The 18752-nt window shown below is 42.1% G+C and overlaps 1 protein-coding gene across 2 annotated transcripts; it reads right to left on the bottom strand.

Annotated features, from left to right (window-relative positions):
- Positions 1-2171: 2171 nt before the first annotated feature.
- Positions 2172-13909, bottom strand: lhx3 (LIM homeobox 3). Of its 2 annotated transcripts, none has more exons than XM_076758286.1 (6): positions 13467-13909; positions 7614-7785; positions 7263-7465; positions 5395-5546; positions 4183-4354; positions 2172-3388 (listed from the first exon to the last, which is right to left on the bottom strand). In XM_076758286.1, the coding sequence occupies exons 1-6, from the start codon at positions 13534-13536 to the stop codon at positions 2955-2957; spliced, it is 1203 nt and encodes a 400-aa protein (XP_076614401.1). In that variant the 5' UTR covers positions 13537-13909; the 3' UTR covers positions 2172-2954. The 2 variants fall into 2 exon arrangements, with proteins under 2 accessions (XP_076614401.1, XP_076614399.1); XM_076758284.1 differs by lacking the exon at positions 13467-13909 and adding an exon at positions 10566-10662.
- Between the last annotated feature and the right edge of the window lie 4843 nt (positions 13910-18752).

Below are 18752 nucleotides of genomic sequence, written 5' to 3'. Positions count from 1 at the left end.
GTCTGCCAAACAACGAGCTTCAAGTGTCATGCTGGTCATGCTTTCACTTATGTGCACACAAGCCCTTTTTTCCCTCTAGTTTCTCACATAATTTCCCCACCATTTACTTAATCATCGTTAAGCTGCCCACATTTATGTTGTTGACACTAACACCTCGCTGACAGCTCCTTTTCTCACCTTCGGCTGGTCTCGTACGACCCATCTGACAAATTGCACGCCCGACTTAATCTAATTGTTTACTCATAAAATGGTGGATTTCCAACTCAATCTGAAAGAGTGGGGTAGGATAATCCAAGTTATTTGTTTAGAGGAGTTCATCCCGTGGTCACCAAAATCTCACACCTGCTGTCTGACAGAGCTACTAGAGGTGAAGGGAAGAGTGATCATTGGCTGAGAAATACGTTTGTCTGCTGTGTGGCATTTTAAAGATGCAGTCAATTCAAAGACCTCTTAAGAGTTCTGCAAGTGCATGTAGCTTCAGCATAGGTGGTACGTTTCTCAGCTGCTTCTCAGCAGAATCACAATCAACAGATTAGGCCTTTTAACAAAGTACTTCCTGTTTGACAAATCAGCCTGTCTAACCCCAAATACAAGCAGCCTCGTCAAGTGACCAAGCCGGGTATCTGGGAGATTAACACAGCCTTTCACACTTCACTCTCACCGCCTTTCTGTCTTTGCCAAACACTCTTTGGGTCAAGTTACACACCTGTCGCTTTTGAGAGGCAACAGTGATACCTGCCACTCAGCTGGAAGGATTCAGCTGAATATCCTGTCTGGTGTTCCTTTTCTTGTTCTGGGAACCTGAGGAGCGGAGCAGGCAGCCATTGATGGCGGAGGAAGTCGGAGGTTGCACTCCAAAACAAAAGGTTGGAGGACAGCTGGCTATCACATTCATGCATGTCATACTTTGCAGACCTGCACACACACACACGCACACACACACACGCACAAAGCTGCACAATCATGCAGACAGACATTCGTGCATGTGGAAACACAATAAGCAGCCAAACAGAACTACTCACTTTCAATGTTTTGTTCTAAACCATCAGTTATTTTGTTCATGATCGTCTGATTTTGCATGAATGAAGTGTAGAATGACCATCGTTACTATTATTATTATATTTAGTTGCAGAAAAAGTACTTTGTGAAAGTGAAAGAAGTTCAAAAGTTAATAGCAAATATACTGACAGTTGATTTTGATAGTTGATGCTCTGATGTGTATGCAGCATTTGTATACAAAGCTGGACTGTGCAAGACTAATTTTATACTTCACATTCTGCTTGATAGTTTAATTTCAAACAATTAATTTTGTGTTTTCTTGTATGTAAAATCTTAATCTACAAAGTTACTTAGAACTATAGCTGTTAGATACATGTAGTGGAGTAAAAAAGGAAATATTTCTTCCAGAAATGTAGTAAATGTATTGCATATAGTAGCATAAAATTGAAATACTGTAGCTGATGTACAAGAACTTCAAAGATGCATTTAAGTGCAGTACTTGAGTAAATGTTCATAGTTACTTTCCACCTCTGGTCACCTACAACCACGCAAGAGTGTTTGCACACACGCACACGCATCACGAGCCTTTATAAAAACAAATACATAATCATGCAATTGTGCACACACACACACATACACTCACATGCATGCACCCACCTACACATATACTGTTTAATCTACTTAATTGAACCTGACTTTGAATAACTAAACAAATGAGGAAATTCACAAGGGGCACTTGATCCCTTCTCGGCTAATGGATTGGAGATTCCTTTCCCATAGGGGCATTTGGGCAAACAAGACCCAGTAATCTCTGAATTGATGAGTTGACTCTCTGTCTGCATCAAATTTCTCCACTAAAGAGCTGTTGAACCTCTGATACAGTGTTGGTAGTTAGCCAGATGCTCAATTTGCAGACACAGGCAGAACTGCGGGCTCGCTCTGGTTTCACTATCAGCGCTGTGATGTGCTGTTGATATGCAGGGTAAATATATAGGATGGTCGGTGCGTGTAAGATATAAGATAAATGACGCTACCTGGTTTGTTAGCTCACGTTTCTCAGCTTCAAATTTGCTGCTTTCACTGCTCTTTATGTCTCATGCGATGCACTAATCCAACCAAAGAGGGTCGAACTCCATCTTGATTTTGGTGACAAATTTATTAAAGTCCTGTCATTTAATCAGGAATCATCATCATCATCATTACCAGAGGGAATAAATAAGACATAAAACATTTTCCACATAAACAAACATATACATCAGACCCCGGGTGCTACAGCAGTTCTTCCTTTGGGGTTGTTTTCGGTAGAACAACACGAACGAGAAACGTCTGAGAACACACAAATGCATAGAAGTAATTGGACCCCTAGGTACCATTTAAGACAACATCTACATTTTTGCCTATATCCCTGTTTAAGAATGTACAAAGTCCTCATATCTGGGTTCTTATGCATGTCCAAGAAGGGGTTTTGTATAAAAATAAAGTCTCCACAATGATAAACCATTATATATAGTATATATAGACATTTGGCAACAACCAGACATTTAAAGACTCTGAACGCTGAACTGAATTCTGCACCTGAACACAGAGCTGATGAGAATAAAGAGCGGGAAATGTTGGTGAGATCCAAATGATCGATGTCTAAACCTTCCGAGTCTCAGTCAGTGGTCTCTACATTGTTGTGAAAAAGCTTATTGTGGTATTTGAAACTGAACATTTTTGACAGATTTCTGGCTTTAAATATGGTTTTGCTAGTGGAGGACAGGCCAAGTGCTTTAAATCCAGTCCAGATCGCAGATATGAAGAGGACCTGTTAACCAGATATTGGTGAGATCCAAGGACAGTAGTCTAGTCCTTTACACAATCACTGTCCTGCGTGACTAATTTCCTGTTTGTAAAGACACAGAAAAGAAAAAAAAAAAAAAATCAAAAAAGTCCAATTTCTTGCCATTGACCAATCAAAACTGGCCGTGGTCCACTTCATCTAACCAGGAAGCAGGACTGGCAGGAAAGTCCGGGTATCCTCCGCTGCTGCCGGTGGAGAGGTCCGAGCTGGGGCCGTTGGCGGCTCCCATGGAGACCCTCACAGCAGGGTTGATCCCTGGCCCGCCGCCCTGGGTCATGACAGAAAGGCCGGAGTCAGGGTAGGCCAAGCTGGATATGAGAGGCTGGTGTCTGGGTAGCACCTGAAGTGACCCTGGCGACTGTGGAAGGCCATAGGGGCTGTTGGAGCGGATGTCGTGGAACTGGTCTTGGGACGGGAGGATGCCATGCTCCACGGGGAAGGAGCTGTGGTTGTTGCCCCCTTGGCGGCCTCCCATGGCTGGAGAGGACTCACTCAGGCTGCTGTAGATGCCATTAGTGAGGCCAAGCTCTGACATGGGGGGTTCATCTGGGTAACAAGGACAAGAAGGTGATATTTGTTATTCTGACTGGACAACATCAAACCCGATGAAGGCACAAATCATTTTAAATATGATGTATGAACTTATTGTCCCATTAGCCACTGTGCTAACATGCGTCCTTTGCTAGCTTGGATACCTGGCTAACGTGTTAGCAGTTAGCTGCCTAGCCACAGAAGTTCACCTGCTGTGCTGTTCTGGTGTAACCAGGACTTTTAATCATTCATTTCTAAATTATCACAACAACAAGCTCAACAATGAACAAACTTAATTACATTAACTACTCCATATGAGTACCCTGTATATGATAAGCAGGTGTAGATAGTGGAAAATAAGAAATGGCGAAAAAAATTACATTTAAATATATTATTATTGTTATTACTATTAATTTGCTTTAAAAGGTAAAATCCACTATTGGAAGTCTGGTCACTGTAATTCCTGCCTCCTGTTAATACATTCATTCTCTATATAATCAGACATTTAGGAGGTTATTTAACCCTGTTAGCTAGATAATAATGTGGTCTTCAACACACTATAATATAAATGTAAGCAGATATAAGGTTATTCATTTCCTATTAATATTGTGTAGCACCTTCTTTGAAAGACAAATGCAAACCTAAGTGGAATATAGATGTTATTGGTGGTTAAAACACAGGTATAAATAATTAAATCCATGATGGCTGAATTCCATTTAGCTGCCTCACTCAGCTGCTCACTGGGACACTTGAATAGAACCCAGCCATCGTTCACGTCTCCTCCAATCATTTTGTGTGCTTGACTCTACCTGTAAAGGACACCTCTGCGTCGCTGTCCATGCCCTCCTCCTGGATGCTGTCTTTGTCGGATTTGGAGCTTCCTCGTGACCTCTTCATGTTGCGAAAGTATTGCCCCCACCTTTGCCGACCGGCATCTTTTTTCAGCCTTTTCTCTTTAGCTCGTCTGTTCTGAAACCAAACCTGGAGGGTAAAAAGACCAAATGTCTTATTTGGCTGCAGTTTTGGACACTCTTGAGAAACAGATTTGGCACAATTCAGACAGCTGCAGCAAAATTAAACACATCTTTACAAAATCCTCTCAGTCCTGAGCTCCATAAGTATACAAATAGCCCACAATGTTTTTGCTCATGATGCCTATCATACACAAGTCCTCTGCTCTTTCCTTGATGCACGTTATACTTTCAAGCATTAAAACAAGAATCATTTTCAAGGACTGTCTGGATGTGTCTTTGTGAGTCCAAGTGGGAGACTTGATACAGCGACACTGACCAGTAATCCTCTGACCAGCGTCCCTTTCACCAGATTTATCACGCATTTAATTAACTTCACGACTGCTACAAGTTGTCTTCACCCCAGGGAGCAGACAGGTTAGCGTGCCACTGATTTAATCTATTAAATTTTTTCTATACCCAGTTTTGATCTGATCCATAAATTGTAGCTCGCACTTTAGAAAACACATACACAATGTGGTCGTAAACTTAAACTGCCTGTAACCTCGCTGCTTGCAAATGTCCATGAAATCTGATGCAAAATGAATAAAGGCCCCATTTCTTATTAATTTTATCTTATACACAAAATTAATTCATTTCAGTCACGAGCACAAAAAGCAGTTTTACATTCTCCTTAATGATATTCCGCCCTAAGTGAACCCACTTCACCCCTTCCCTTGCACTGAATAATGAGGAGCATTTTAGTGGCTTCCGTCTCTACTTTTGTCCTTGCAAATAAAACAATATATATGACCACCACCTAGCAACCAGCGTGAGGCTCCTCAGCAGCAGACAATATGCGAGGGGCCCTCTTAGCATTGTTAACGAGCTTGCACTTAAAGCATGCTGACTTTCATGTGGACTTCATTTTACTCCATCTAGCCGTAAATTCCCCCCAGCACACTCACTTATTCGTACAGTAGGCTTGTGCCAGTTTGGCCACAATTGTCCCTTGATAATGCAGTCAGGACACTAATGGAATAGCCCTTAATGGATAATAATCTGCTTTACCTGCACAACGCGCATATCCAGGCCCGTCTCTGATGATAGCTGCTCCCGGACGTGGCGGGCAGGTTTGGGAGAGTTATTGTAGGCGTTCTTCAGCGTTTCCAGCTGTTTAGCAGTGATGGTTGTTCGTGGCCTTTTTGCAGTCGAGTCTGCTTCTGCAACATGAACGGACCACACAAAATGTAAGCAAAAGTTACTCTGCCAATGTGTGGGCATCAAAGTTGTCCTTATTTAAGGTTTCAGGCCTGAAGTCTCAAGAAAAATGGTAATTTTGCAATAATTAACCAGAAATAACGCAGATTAGCTAATGAACACAGTAAAGACTCACAGTCTAATCCACAATTTGTCCATGTGCAGTGTTTCAATTCATTGCTGTCTCTGACATAATAATAAAAAAGTAATTTCTGATTATAAAAACAAAACTATCAAGAGGGATCCTCTGATACAGAGATGCTGGGACAAATTATGTATTTTGGGTCGGCCGCATGAAAAGCTGTTTAAAAAACACATATTCACAGCAACTGATAGCATAAAACAGCTTGTATAATATACAACTTTGTAATTTAACATAAATGGATGAATTCCCCTCTGCCTATAAACCAAAATCTGGCATCCTGTGCATAATTGCAGTGTGTCTGCACATCTGTTGGCCAGCACAGCAAAATACAAAACCATCATCCAAATGGATGCTGCCCGAGTAATTGCGCCCTCTCATTAGTAAAATAAACGTGTGTGTTTTTAGTGAAAACTTGCGTTAACTCGCTGCATAAATCAACACTTGGTGTTGGGCAGTAAATTCAAACAAACAGATGGGGAGATAAAACTCGCCCATGCCCAGTCTGCCCTATCAGGAACGCAGCCTGCTGGGATCTTCAGTGGAGTTAATGTGATCAGGGTATCTAATGAAAATGTTTTGGGCATATAAATGGTGTCGGACGAAAATCTGCAACACATTTAAGTATGTTTAACTTCTTAAAATCAAATATTTCAAAGCAATGCACATGCTTCATCTGGTGAATTGTATATTATAATAATCACAGTCCAGTTGTTAAAGCCCATATTTCCTGTAACTGAGCAACAAATTACAGTTTTCTATACTGTAGGTTGGTGTCGGTAGGTCTGTGAGTTACATGTTTATGGCAACAATATAATTTTTATAAAATGGCTTAATTTAACTTTTTACAGTGTTTGCTAATAACTTGTTAAAATATTTGTGTAATGTGAGAAAATTATTAGTAAATACAAATTTGTGTAACAATTATTTTAGATACAAACACAAGTTTAGGATAAATCCATTAAATGTTAACCACCCCAGAAGCACAAATATTATTGTTCTGGTGCATTTTCAATGGTGTGACTTATTTGTTTTTCTTGTAAATGGAATCTCTCTCTCAAGAAAGTGCTTTACACCATGCCTTTGTCATTTAACCCAATTCATTGAAATACATTAAGATATTTAAATCATTACTACTGAGCAGCACGTGTACTATAATTAAGACATTAAAAGTTTAATGTGAGCACTGCACATGACAAAGATTCTGTTATTCTTTTAATATCTCCCCTCTCTTTGTCTCTCTCTCTCTCTCTTTCTGTGTCTCTAAGGTTGCACTTAATCCCCGGCACAATAATAAAACTTATTGAGAGCTGATTCCTCCAAGCAGAGCGTTGCCTCGAGGCCTCCACTTTTACGCACTTCGCTATCGATTGGGTTGCGGGCAACGACGCAATTATCACAGGTGGGTCAACGTTTATGGACGACCTCATTGTCACGTCAACCCACAGACAACGTTATCGCATAAGTTACATAAGGTCTGCAAACGCAACCATTTGTGAAACAGTGCGCAGTGCTGAGGCGGTCATTGGAACCTCACCTCTCTGTTTGGCGGTCTCGTAGTCGGCCTTACAGACCAGCCTGCTGTCCTCCATCAGATAGTACTCGTCACCTGTGGCCAGCTGCCTCTTGCACACGATGCAGGCAAAACAGTGCAGGTGATAGACGAAGTCCTGCGCCCTCCTCACCACCTGTGTGGGAGGGATCCCCTGCTGACAGGCCGCACATTTTGTCCCGAATCTCCTTTTGGGAAATTAGACGGTTGACATTAATCTCTAATAACTTTCTAAACATCATTATTGTCTAAACATAATTCATATCAACAGAGATATTATTCAAAAAAGAGATTAACGCAGAAAAAAAGTCCTAAGAATGTATCAAAGCGACTCACTTGAAGAAATCCTCTTTGCAGTAGACGCTCTCGCCCCGGCTGAAGCACTTCTCCGCCAGCTGCGCCTGGCAGTCGCTGCATTTCAGGCACTTGCTGTGCCAGTGGCGATCCAGCACTTTGAGGATGAAGCGGTCCACGATGTGTTGGTTGCAGCCTGCACACACTGGGATTTCTGCAGGAGACACGATGGAATCATTTTAGTCAATTCAGCGTCTATTCGAAATCTGACACACACACACATACGCAGAAAGACAACTGAGCCTATTTATTGCGCTTAACATGTGCGCACTACTTAAAGTAATTATCTGTGGATGAACACGCTTCTTATTGTGCATAACTAATTATGCAAGACTCTCAAGATGGACACATCACAATTTACAGCTGAAATCAAGATCAGCAGCAAGACCACGACATGCGTAAAGAGATCCTAGTTATCCTACCCCCCCCCCCCCCCTTTTTTTTTTTTACATTAATTTTTATTATTATTTTTGTATTTCGAAAGTTCACGATTCTGGTCGATTTATTTCTGTAAACGCAGTTTGTAATATTAGAAAAACATTATACCTTAACCATTCTCAATAGGAATTAAATAAAATACCCTGTAGGACCTTTTCTACCCTTGCCGTCACTACATCATCATCATCATCATCATCATCATCATCTTCTTCTTCTTCCTCTTGTTCTTCTCTTTTTTTTGCTCAGGCAGCCCAGAATTTACTGACAATATGAATGATAATAATATACATTTATTTCCATCTATCCAAATGCATGCCAAGCAAAACAATGCAATTACTAAATTGATTACTAAATAGACAAAACTTGGATACAAATGGAAATGAAGCACATACGTTATTAGCCTCGTACAGCAGCAGAACAGCGCTAAATAGCACAAAACCAGATGAAAATAACTGCATTGCACAGACTAAACACGCAGAGAAACAAAGAAACAAAAGGTAAATTAAAGAAATAACTGACTTATTGAAGGGAGCACTGCGTGGGAACGCGTGTTTTCTATCATTATATTGTAAAATTGGCTCCTCTAAGCATGTGTCCGTCCTGTGCTGAGTGTGATGGTTTCTAACAGCGACTGCAAAGCACTCAGTTTCCTGACATTACTGCCTCACTAGTGTTTGTGCAGAGACTTTGATATTTAGCTACAGAATTCTTCAAGCATCTTAAATTCGACTGTAGTTTTTGTGTGATGGAGGAAAAAAAGAAGAAGCACAACGTGCCTAAAAGAAAAATAGATTTGAATAGATGTACATTAGAATAGAAAATAAGATTTCAGCTCAAAGTCAGACTCCCAGTGGGGCGTTTGTTTTCATACATTTAACGCCTGCAATTAAGTCAAACTTCACTTGAAACCACTTTAGGCTTAAATGAATAGACAATTAAATGTAATTTTTTTCCCCAAAAGGGATGAATTTGTAAAACCTGGCATACAATAATTAGAAATAAATATCTGAGTAAACTGTAGCAATAAATAGACAACCGAACTGTTTTTCCTTTAATTCATAATATAAATGGGCATTCACACACTTATTCTGCTTATAAATTATGCTGAAAAATAGCGCACACAAATATATGGAGGCAATTCTGAGCATAAATCTAATGCACAATTATGCAGACCGAAGTTTGCAGGATTTAAAAAAAAAAAAAAAATAGTAATGGAAAAAATATATATATGAGAGGCATCTCAAACCCCCTAATAGCTCATTCATCGAGTAATTGTCGGCTGGTTATTGTTTAGTCACGTGTAATCACCTTTAACCAGCAGCAGCTACATTTACGCACAATTCAAACAAACAGTATTTAACACCAAAAAACCCATTTGAGGTATTTTAACAGTGTTCCTTCAAAGCAACAAGGATGGATTAAACAAACAGCTAAGTGAGACATTTTGATATAAAAAAATAAAAATTAAAAAGTGAATTAAAAATAATGACAACTAGATAGTCACGGAAGACGTCATCAAGCCTCTTTATTACTAATTAAAAGAGGCTCAACCACTTCATATTCCATCCGTGCAAGGAATCGCATTCCTATTGTTCTGCAGTGGACAATTCATGAAACATTGATGACCCATTTCTTCTGGCATCACCGGCGAAGCCCTGCACAAGTGTGGTGGGAGCCACGTCAAGAACAGGTGTATCCAGGTCATCATTAATTCAGCGCGCTCTGTAAAACTAGACAGCTGCGGCCTATAGTCTCACGGTACAAACCAATGAGGTGTCCGAGCAATTTGCTTACCTTGTGGGTACTTGGTGTATTAAAGATATAGATGCTTGCAAATCCCAATCGAAATCTCTTACGTAAATTCACAACAGCTAACTTTGGGGATGCACAAGCCAGAAAAACCGTTCACGAAATGGAGATAAAATGTGGGACTATGGCCAAAGTGAACAATAAACAGGGAACAATTTGACAAAAGCTCATAGAGAAAAGCTCTAAGTTTATAGTGCGCACTTTAAAAGCAGTGATGTGTTCATTCTGAATCTTTATAACAAAGGTTTATCCCTCATTCAAAAATGCGTAAAGCCAATTTCCAAGAGTTACGCCTGATTTACCCTCCAAAACAGTGCACTAAAAGTAAAATCTAACACATTTAAACGACCGCTCAGATAAATCAAAGGTTGAAGCGTGGTGCGTAAAAGTTGCATCTGGAGCAGCAGAAATGGCACGTGTCCTCTGTCTCAGCAGCCGTAAAAGTGATTGGCACGACAGGACAATTTGCCCAAATTAAAACCACTGTAGCATCCATCATGCATGTAACAGATACCATAGCCTACATTTACTGTACATAGTGGAAACATTATCAACAGACTGCAGTTAGTCCTACAGCCACGCTTAAAGGCCATTTTAGTCCAATATAATCACATGCCACACACACAATTCTGCACGATATAAACAAGGCAAAACGAATAAATGGACCATATGCTGGCTTGCGTTTACCTTTCTGTAGCTCCTCACTGTGCGACAGCAAAGCAAGGAGCATCTCCGTGCTATTTGGTGCCTCTTTAGGAGAGTTGCGCTCGCCCTGTCCATCCATCGCTCATGATTTACGCGCACATTCATGCAAATCTGTCTTGTTCGTGATGTACCCACGTTCTCGTAAGAGGCAGGTGTCGTCAAAATGTGTGTAGCGCGAGCCCCCGTGCGAACGCAGGAGCGCGAGTGTGCCGCCGAGTTTGCCTTTACGCTTCACTGTGCTGAAGCCTGTGCGGGATTACGCCGCGCCGTTTCCCGGGCGACAGGGAGATAGATTAACATCACCTACCGAGTACCTTTACCCGGAAGAGGAATAAACAGGAGGAGGTGAGAGGAAAAGCCAATAGAGTTTCAGTGCTGGGTGGGAACGTTATTCAGAGACGCGTCACAGTTTTGTGGCCTGCTGCTCCCCAAACAACATGAAAAGGAGCGAACATCATTCATTTTCTTCACATCCTCTTTTAATTTGGTGAAATTAGACAAAATAATTGGTGATTCATTTCTCTCAGTATTCCCACCGTGACACTGAAGTACATGATGATTATTTAATGTTTTTTCTTTTCTCTGCTGACCTGCTCATACACGAAAAGGAAAGAATAAAATGTTCATGCAGTTTTGTGGGAAGCATACAGGCTGCTTTTATGCCAAATACTCTGCAGCTGATTCTGATAACAGGTGTAATACTGCTTCACTGAGTTACTGAACTAATTTGATCTTGAAGGCCAACAAAGCTTTCGTTCAGATAGAACATTATTACATGAAGTGTTCCTGATGTCCGCATAGAACCTGGACTCATGCAGTGAGCACTTGGGAACAACAACAACAACAATAACAATAACAACTAGATCTGCTGCCTCAGAAAAGCGGAACACCGGACACCATTACGTTTTTGATTTATTATGTAAATCGACCAAAGTGTCCCCTCGCGAGAATTCGCCATGCCGATCCATTTTTAATTCAGACCCCAGTCCTGCCACGCGTAAAGGAAAAAGACTAGGCCCTGAGGGATCACTGCAGTCTTGTTCAGACTTTTGCCTTGCCTTCATTTATTTGTATTTTCAGGAGAGCACAGATCAGTGTTTTTTAGGAAAAAGAGTGTAGCACTGATCCAGCTATTATTTTCAGAAATATCTAAATAATCGCTCGATTTTCCAAACAGGTGCCACATTTTTTCCCACATGGTAGAAAACAAAAACGTCTCTATTTTCTTTGCGACTACTATTATTAACACTGTTATCATCAATTGACAGCAGTGTAATGTACTTCCTTATGATGCAATGTGTACCATAAGCTTTGTATCAGATCTGGTTTTAAATAAGTGATTTTAAATTCTCTTAAACACACACACACACACACACACACCCACACACACACACACACACACACACACACACACACACACACACACACACACACACACACACACGCACGTGCAATCTTCATCTCGTGCGTTGAGTGCTCAAAGACAAGTGTTTATTTAGGGGAGAGATTGGCTGTTCAATAACATGTTGATCGGGCCAACACCCCAATGAATTTTATTGACACTGATCTTTGGCACAAAAGAGCGCCTGGGGAAATCACGGGTAGTGCCACAGCCTCGCGGCCCGCTGATGAATCTAAAATCAATGTCCTATTTGCCTGTATTTTAGAAGTATATGAAAGGCGTTTGGGAGAAAGGTGTGTGGTTCATGGGTGCCCCTCTTACTTTTAAGCTTTGTAATAATTTTTATGTCATATTGATCGCTCACTTTTGAGGGGGTGAGGCCGACAGTAATGTGACAACAAAGCGATAAAATGACAGTCAGAGTGATGGTCAGTCAGGGCGACAGAATAAATGTAAGCCTTTAGCTTGAGGTTTAGTTTGAATTTAAAAGTATGGTCAAATTAATTAGGTGACCTGATTCAAAATTGTATTTTAATATCACACGCACACATTTACTTTTACACATTTACATTAAACGGACGCCGTTTTACAATAACGCATAGGCTTTTACCAGAAACTGAAAAGGTAATAATAATAATATTATTATTTTTAGTTTTATTGCCATCTCTGAATGCCACTAAATATTCCAAATCCACTATAATAATTTAAGTTATATTTCTGGGGAAGCTTTGAATGTGACCACTGCTGCACGCTCCATCACCACCTCCACTGGAAACCTGCAGGTGTCCCACCTGTCGGGGCAGGAATGTGACACCTGTTGAGCATTTCGTGTCGGTGGGCTGCGGGTGGACAGCGGCAGCAGCAGCAGCAGCTCCGCGCCTGCTGCCAGCCTGTCGCACGGCCCGCAGAGAGGTCCGGTGGTCCGTGCGTATCCGCTCCCTGCACGCCTGCGCTCCAGTTACAACCGCAGGCGGCGGTGTGACATGACAGCACGCGCATAACATCTGTCGGTGTGATTCTCCAACAATGAAGGCTCATTACAGATTCATAACGTCTCCCACACGCAACGCAAAAAGAAGCGCCTCCAAACAGTCAGCATGCATCAATAATGGTGAATAATGGAGGAGTTTCTGCAACTCTTCTTCATCATTTTTGATGTCTGTCTCCTGTTTGAGCGCATCTGAGCCTCATGTGATCAAACTTACAATAATATTTGAAAGCCGGTGGATTTTATGGAGTGGCTGCTTTTCACAATAAAATAAAAGCACTTCTTAATGGGCTGTTTCACGCTTGTCACCCAGCACAGCAAGAGCCGCCTTCAGTCCTGCTGGGCCGATTTGCACAATTATCCTCTATTTCACGCCCAGTTGTAGCCTAACTCATTAACGGACCCCCAGTGACAACTCAGCACTTCCCTCATCTCCCCCAAACCCACATTACGATGCAGCCGCACAGTGAGATGAGTTAAACTCTGCTCTTACCTTGGCCCGAACTGTACCGGGAGAAATTTCCGGTGTTTGGACAACTTGAGCCCGGGTGTTCAAGCAACATTTTGAGGATGGTCCGATGTTCCAACGGATGAAAGCAGCGCCGGCAGACGCACGCCTGCGATATGGAAATTTAAAAAGAAGCCTAACAAGGTACTGAGACAGGATTCAAAGCCGCACTTTGCTGCACATTTATCCTCTAGAGTGAGCTCAGCTGTGTTCGATGGCAGCTCGATGTCTGCAAAACGTTCAAAAGGGCGCCCGTCGACCTTTCTCCTTTCGTCAGCCGCCGAGAACGGAAACTTTGAATATTCATCAAGTTGCTCTTTGATTCCGTGTTGATAAGCTCGAGGTGAGGGCGGGTGACAGTGGAAAAGTGTCTGACCATTAGCGGCGTCAGCTGACCTGACTGTGAGCCTGACTTCACTTCAACTGAAGGAGGCGGCGGTCAGCGCTGCCTCTGTCCAGGGTGCTGAAAGGGGAGTTTCTCTAAACAGGCTGGAGGCGTGTGTGCTGCTCCTATATCCCCCGTGGCGATCTTTAAGCGCACACACACGCACGCACACGCACACTTGTCCTCCCCTCTTTCTCCTTAACTGTGTTGTGGTGCACGTGTCTGTCTTTCATGGCGCACAATGGGGCAATTTGGCATTGCTCCGGACATTGTTGTCATGCGTTTCCATCGCTGCGTCTCTCTTTTGTTTGGTTAAAAACAGACCGCATCGCATTAATGATACGTGTGGCTGGAGCGTTGAAAAAAAAAAAAAAAAGTTGGGACGCTGTGTAACATAAATAAAACTGAATTCCTGTCATACACTCAATCAAAAAACAGCACAAAGACAATATATTCATTGTTTTACCTCGTCATTGATTTTTGTAAATATCTGCTTATTGTGAATTTGATGCAGCAACATCAAACAAGCTGGGACAGGAGCAACAACAGACTGGGAAAGTTGTGGAATGCTCCAAAAACACCTGTCTGGATCATTCCACAGGTAAACAGGTTCATTGGTAACAGGTGAAAGTATCATGATTGGGTGTGAAAGGGGCATCCTGGAAAGGCTCAGTCATTCACAAGCGAGGATGAAGCGAGGTTCACCACTTTGTGAACACATGACTTCACAGAAACACAGTTCGTTTGCAAATGATTGCATCCTGTTTCTATTTACTTTTCACACGGCAACATCTTTGCACTCAGGCTTGTATATGCCATTAGTTTATATGATGTTAGACATTACTGTTAAACATCCTCACAGCTGCTTTCGTTGACAGTTATTGACATGAATCACTTTTAAACGCTGTTTTAAAAGGAAAACTCTGATTAAGTATTTTCATCAGCTGAGTTTTCAGTAACTAGATGAAGAAATGTGTCCACTGATGCACAGTAAATAATATTAATAGTTGGGTAAAGTATGTTTAAAAAAAAAATGCTGTCGTTAATTAATGCTTCCCTGTAAAATTTCAAGCCAAGCGCGCGCTTGCGCAGCGGTCACTTGGCTGAGTGCCATGCCTCATGCCTTTGACGCTGTGCCAATTACCACCACAACGCACAGAAGTACTCTGACGTGGTGCTACAGCTTTGATTCAATTTTACTCGCCCAGCACGCCAGTTCAGAAGTGGTGTAAGCCAATTAGACCTACGCTGTTCATTAGTCCACTCAGGGCAATTAGCCTCCCAAACTTGAAAAGAAATGAACCACCTTTTTGTCTTTTCTCATTACACCTCACTGACTTCGCACCCTCTCTCTCTTTCATCCAGCACTTTACATACATTCACGTGACGTCAATCACATGATTTCAAGTTAAAAAAAAACAATCTTGTGGATGTTTGTTTTCATGGATGGGAACCAAAAAGATTTTTGTGTTTTTAATGGGTAATAATCTCTGGTCAACAAGTCAGTGCGGACCTTTATGCAGATTAAGGGAGATCTGTTTGTAAATCTGGAAGGAGCTGTACACAGTAACCTAAAGCCAGTGCAGCATCAAAGAAGCTTAGACTACAAGCACAACAACAGGGCCGCTCCTTTCATCCACAGGCAGAAGAGAGTCTTTGCAGATTGTCTTTCACTGGAACACTGTGTGTGGTGAAGCTGTGTATAGAGACTAATGCATGTTTACAATCTGTTAGGATCTCTGTTACTAATAAAGGTCAATTAATAATCTATGAAACATCATTAATGAATATTTGCCCTCTAGTTCAAGTATGTTTCATGAGGAATCTGAAGGATGCACTGTGCGATAACCACAAATAAAAGATACTTGTCTACAGCCAGTTTCTTTTCTGATATAAATGTGTTGTTTTCCGGTGTCCTCCGCTCCCTTGCAATGGATATTATGATGAGCCGACCCCTAAAACATGCTGAAGCTTTTATTCTGTTCTGTTTGTCATCTGGAGCATCATCACAGAAAATTGGTAAAGTGTTAATCCACCTGGGTCCTACTTGAGCAAGCAGCTGCAATCAGCCACTAATGGCTCTCCATAAAGACTTCGGCCTTTTGCACCTATTAGAACTTGATTTTTGACCTTGAATATGAGCCCGTTCAACAGGCTCACAAGAGCTCTGTGGAGTAGACGAGCCTCGGCCCTTAAGGATTACTTCAAAAGAACAATCGGTTTGCTGCATGTGAAACCTCTGTTTTTTCTTCAAGTGAGGGCACTTACCTGAAAAGAGAATGGAATAGATCTATGAATATGACTCTTTACTCAGATATGTTGTGTTTCATGTAAAACAGAATAGCAAATAGTATATTTCTTTTGCACTGAAAGGGGTCTCAGTTGGAGCAAAGAGACCCGCCCCCCTTCATTTCTTTCTCGCACCTGCCCCCAAAAATTGCAAAAACAAGGAGAAAAACACTCACTCAGAGGACTGCTAGTACTTATACAATATATAACTGAATGTTATATTTGCTATAAAATACTGTATGTTGGGTCAAATTCTTCAAATACTGTTTGCATTGGATTTGAAAAATAAATTATGTTTACTTTAAGTAAAAAAATATCTGCAAGATTTTGCTAAATTTGCACCATGACCACTTTTTTAGAAGGATGTTCCCATTAAAGGCCTTGACACTTGCATAGTCTCCTGCCAACCTCCCGAGGGAGATTTCTCAGATTATATCAGGTAGTCTGGCTGACTGTCACTGTGTTTTTACATGCACGTATTGGAGCATGTGGTCTTGCTTTGTTTGTACGTGTCATTTTCGCGTATGCCCACAGGTGCCTCTGAGTGCTGTGCAGTCCTGAATCGTGTACATATATCTGCATACATGTCGTGTGTGTGTCTAACTGCTTGTGCACAGCTGAGTTGGGTGACTGAGTGTTACCACGGGGGGTCCGTGTGCACCCATACCACCCCTCTGACACCAGGCTGCCATTGTGCTCCTGTCACGATCAATCATGTCCTCCAAAGACTGGCCTTGTTCAGGAGGGAGGGGACCAATCACACGCCTCATTACCCAGGCTTGGTTACTCCTAAGCAGAGTTGTCCCAGGACACCTCAGCCTGTTGCTGTCTGGAGAGAAAGAGGAAGCGAGCAAGTGTGTGTGAAAGAGAGAGAGAGAGGGAAAATGAGAAAGAGACTGAGAAATATTAGCAAGAGGATGCTGAAGATGGAAGGCAAATGACATCTGAGTTTGAAAAACAAGCCCTGAAAGTGCACATGCAAAAGAACAGAGGAGAATGGAAAACCTTTTAACTTTCAATAGATATTGAAATATATGTCTTCAGACAGAATTAGAATCAGTTGCTGCCACAGAGATAAGTCAACAACGGTATTGGACTACACCTGGAAACCAAAATCTCTGCTGTTTCTGACCCACAGAATATTTCTACATATTGCAAACCCAACCACCACATCATTTACTGCAGATAAAGGCCCACCCTCTGCGTCCCCTGAGCAACCAGCCTCTAGTTTTCAACCATGGCAAAGCAGCTCTCATTGTTTTGAAATGGCTCCATCTGGCAAGGTTTCACTGACCAGGCCAGCCGTGGCTCGCTCCCCCAGCAGCTGGCTAAACTGCCCAACCGCTTTTCCGCTTGGCCCTCGGAGTAACCGACACTATCTGGTGGCTTTGCCCCTCGCGCACACACAATAACACACAAGGCTAACTGTCCCCCGGCCTGCCAGTCCTGGGGTCAGCTGGCCTGAGTCGAGGAAGGGGAGGGAGGTATGCTGGAGGGGTGGTGTGGGGTAGAATGGGTGACACTATTTAGCCCTTTGTTATTCACCCGACAGAACTGGAGAACCGGTTGAAAAGCGTTTCATGTGAGCTGCAAGACATCTGAAATTATCTTTAAATTCTTTCATTTAAAGAAAAAGAGCCGTGATTCAAAGTTTAAATCGGTTATGATTCATCGCACCTCTTAGCATTATGGTCTTAACTCAACAGCTGGCTCTTAAGAGTAGAATGCAGGTTCCATTATTTGTGCTTGAGGGTCTACTCTGGGCTAAAAAGGCTGCCACCTCTGCCCAGCATCAGCCCCTTTGAATATTGATATGCTAATGATGAACAACACAGGGGACAAAGCCTGACTGCTACCACTGGAAACCAATACAATGGCCCTTCAGTCAGGCCTTGACACTTTTACCACCCAACATGTGTCCCTGGTTTCATGCTCAGACAATAAAGGCCAACAACTGTCCGTCCATTTAAATGGGGGATGCTGTTGCTCAGTTCCGACGCGCCGTCTGGGGAGCTGACCGGGTACGCTGTGCTTTACCCGTCTTTGTCCAGGGTGGGAAATATCAGCTTTTGAGAGCGATGATAAGCCACCCCAGAGCCATAATGCCTGAGAGGTCAGAGTTCAAACCTTTCAGGCAGAGCTGAGGCTTGACCCGGCTTGTCATTACAGATGTTGGCCTGCTGTGGGGTCTGTCTGCTTTGCAGGTGGTATATTTTGGATGAAAAACTTAGTGGAGAAAATTTCTAAGGAGCTTACCAGTGATATACACCTATGTGCTGGTTTAAAGTAAGTCACCTAGACCAAATCAGCTTTGGAAGGCTTGATAGGACATTTTTATTGTGCTGCACAGTGACATGTTTTGATCAAGAAGAGGCATCCATAGCACTAATGATGGTGTCCATGGCCGAGGCTCTGTGGTACAATTTAACAGAATCAAATACAGAAAAAATGGACATTTTTATTTTGTTGGATTCTGTAGTTGTTAAAAAGGACTACATTTAGGACAATAATTAAAAACACATTTGTTCTTTCCCCTCCAGAACTGATATTCCTGTCTAGTGCAGAGAACTCTTTGAAAACAGAGAAATAAAAGTTGA

Source organism: Chaetodon auriga, chromosome 19 (genome assembly GCF_051107435.1).
Source record: "Chaetodon auriga isolate fChaAug3 chromosome 19, fChaAug3.hap1, whole genome shotgun sequence".
NCBI lineage: Eukaryota > Metazoa > Chordata > Actinopteri > Chaetodontiformes > Chaetodontidae > Chaetodon > Chaetodon auriga.
This window is presented reverse-complemented; position numbering and strand designations above follow the sequence as displayed.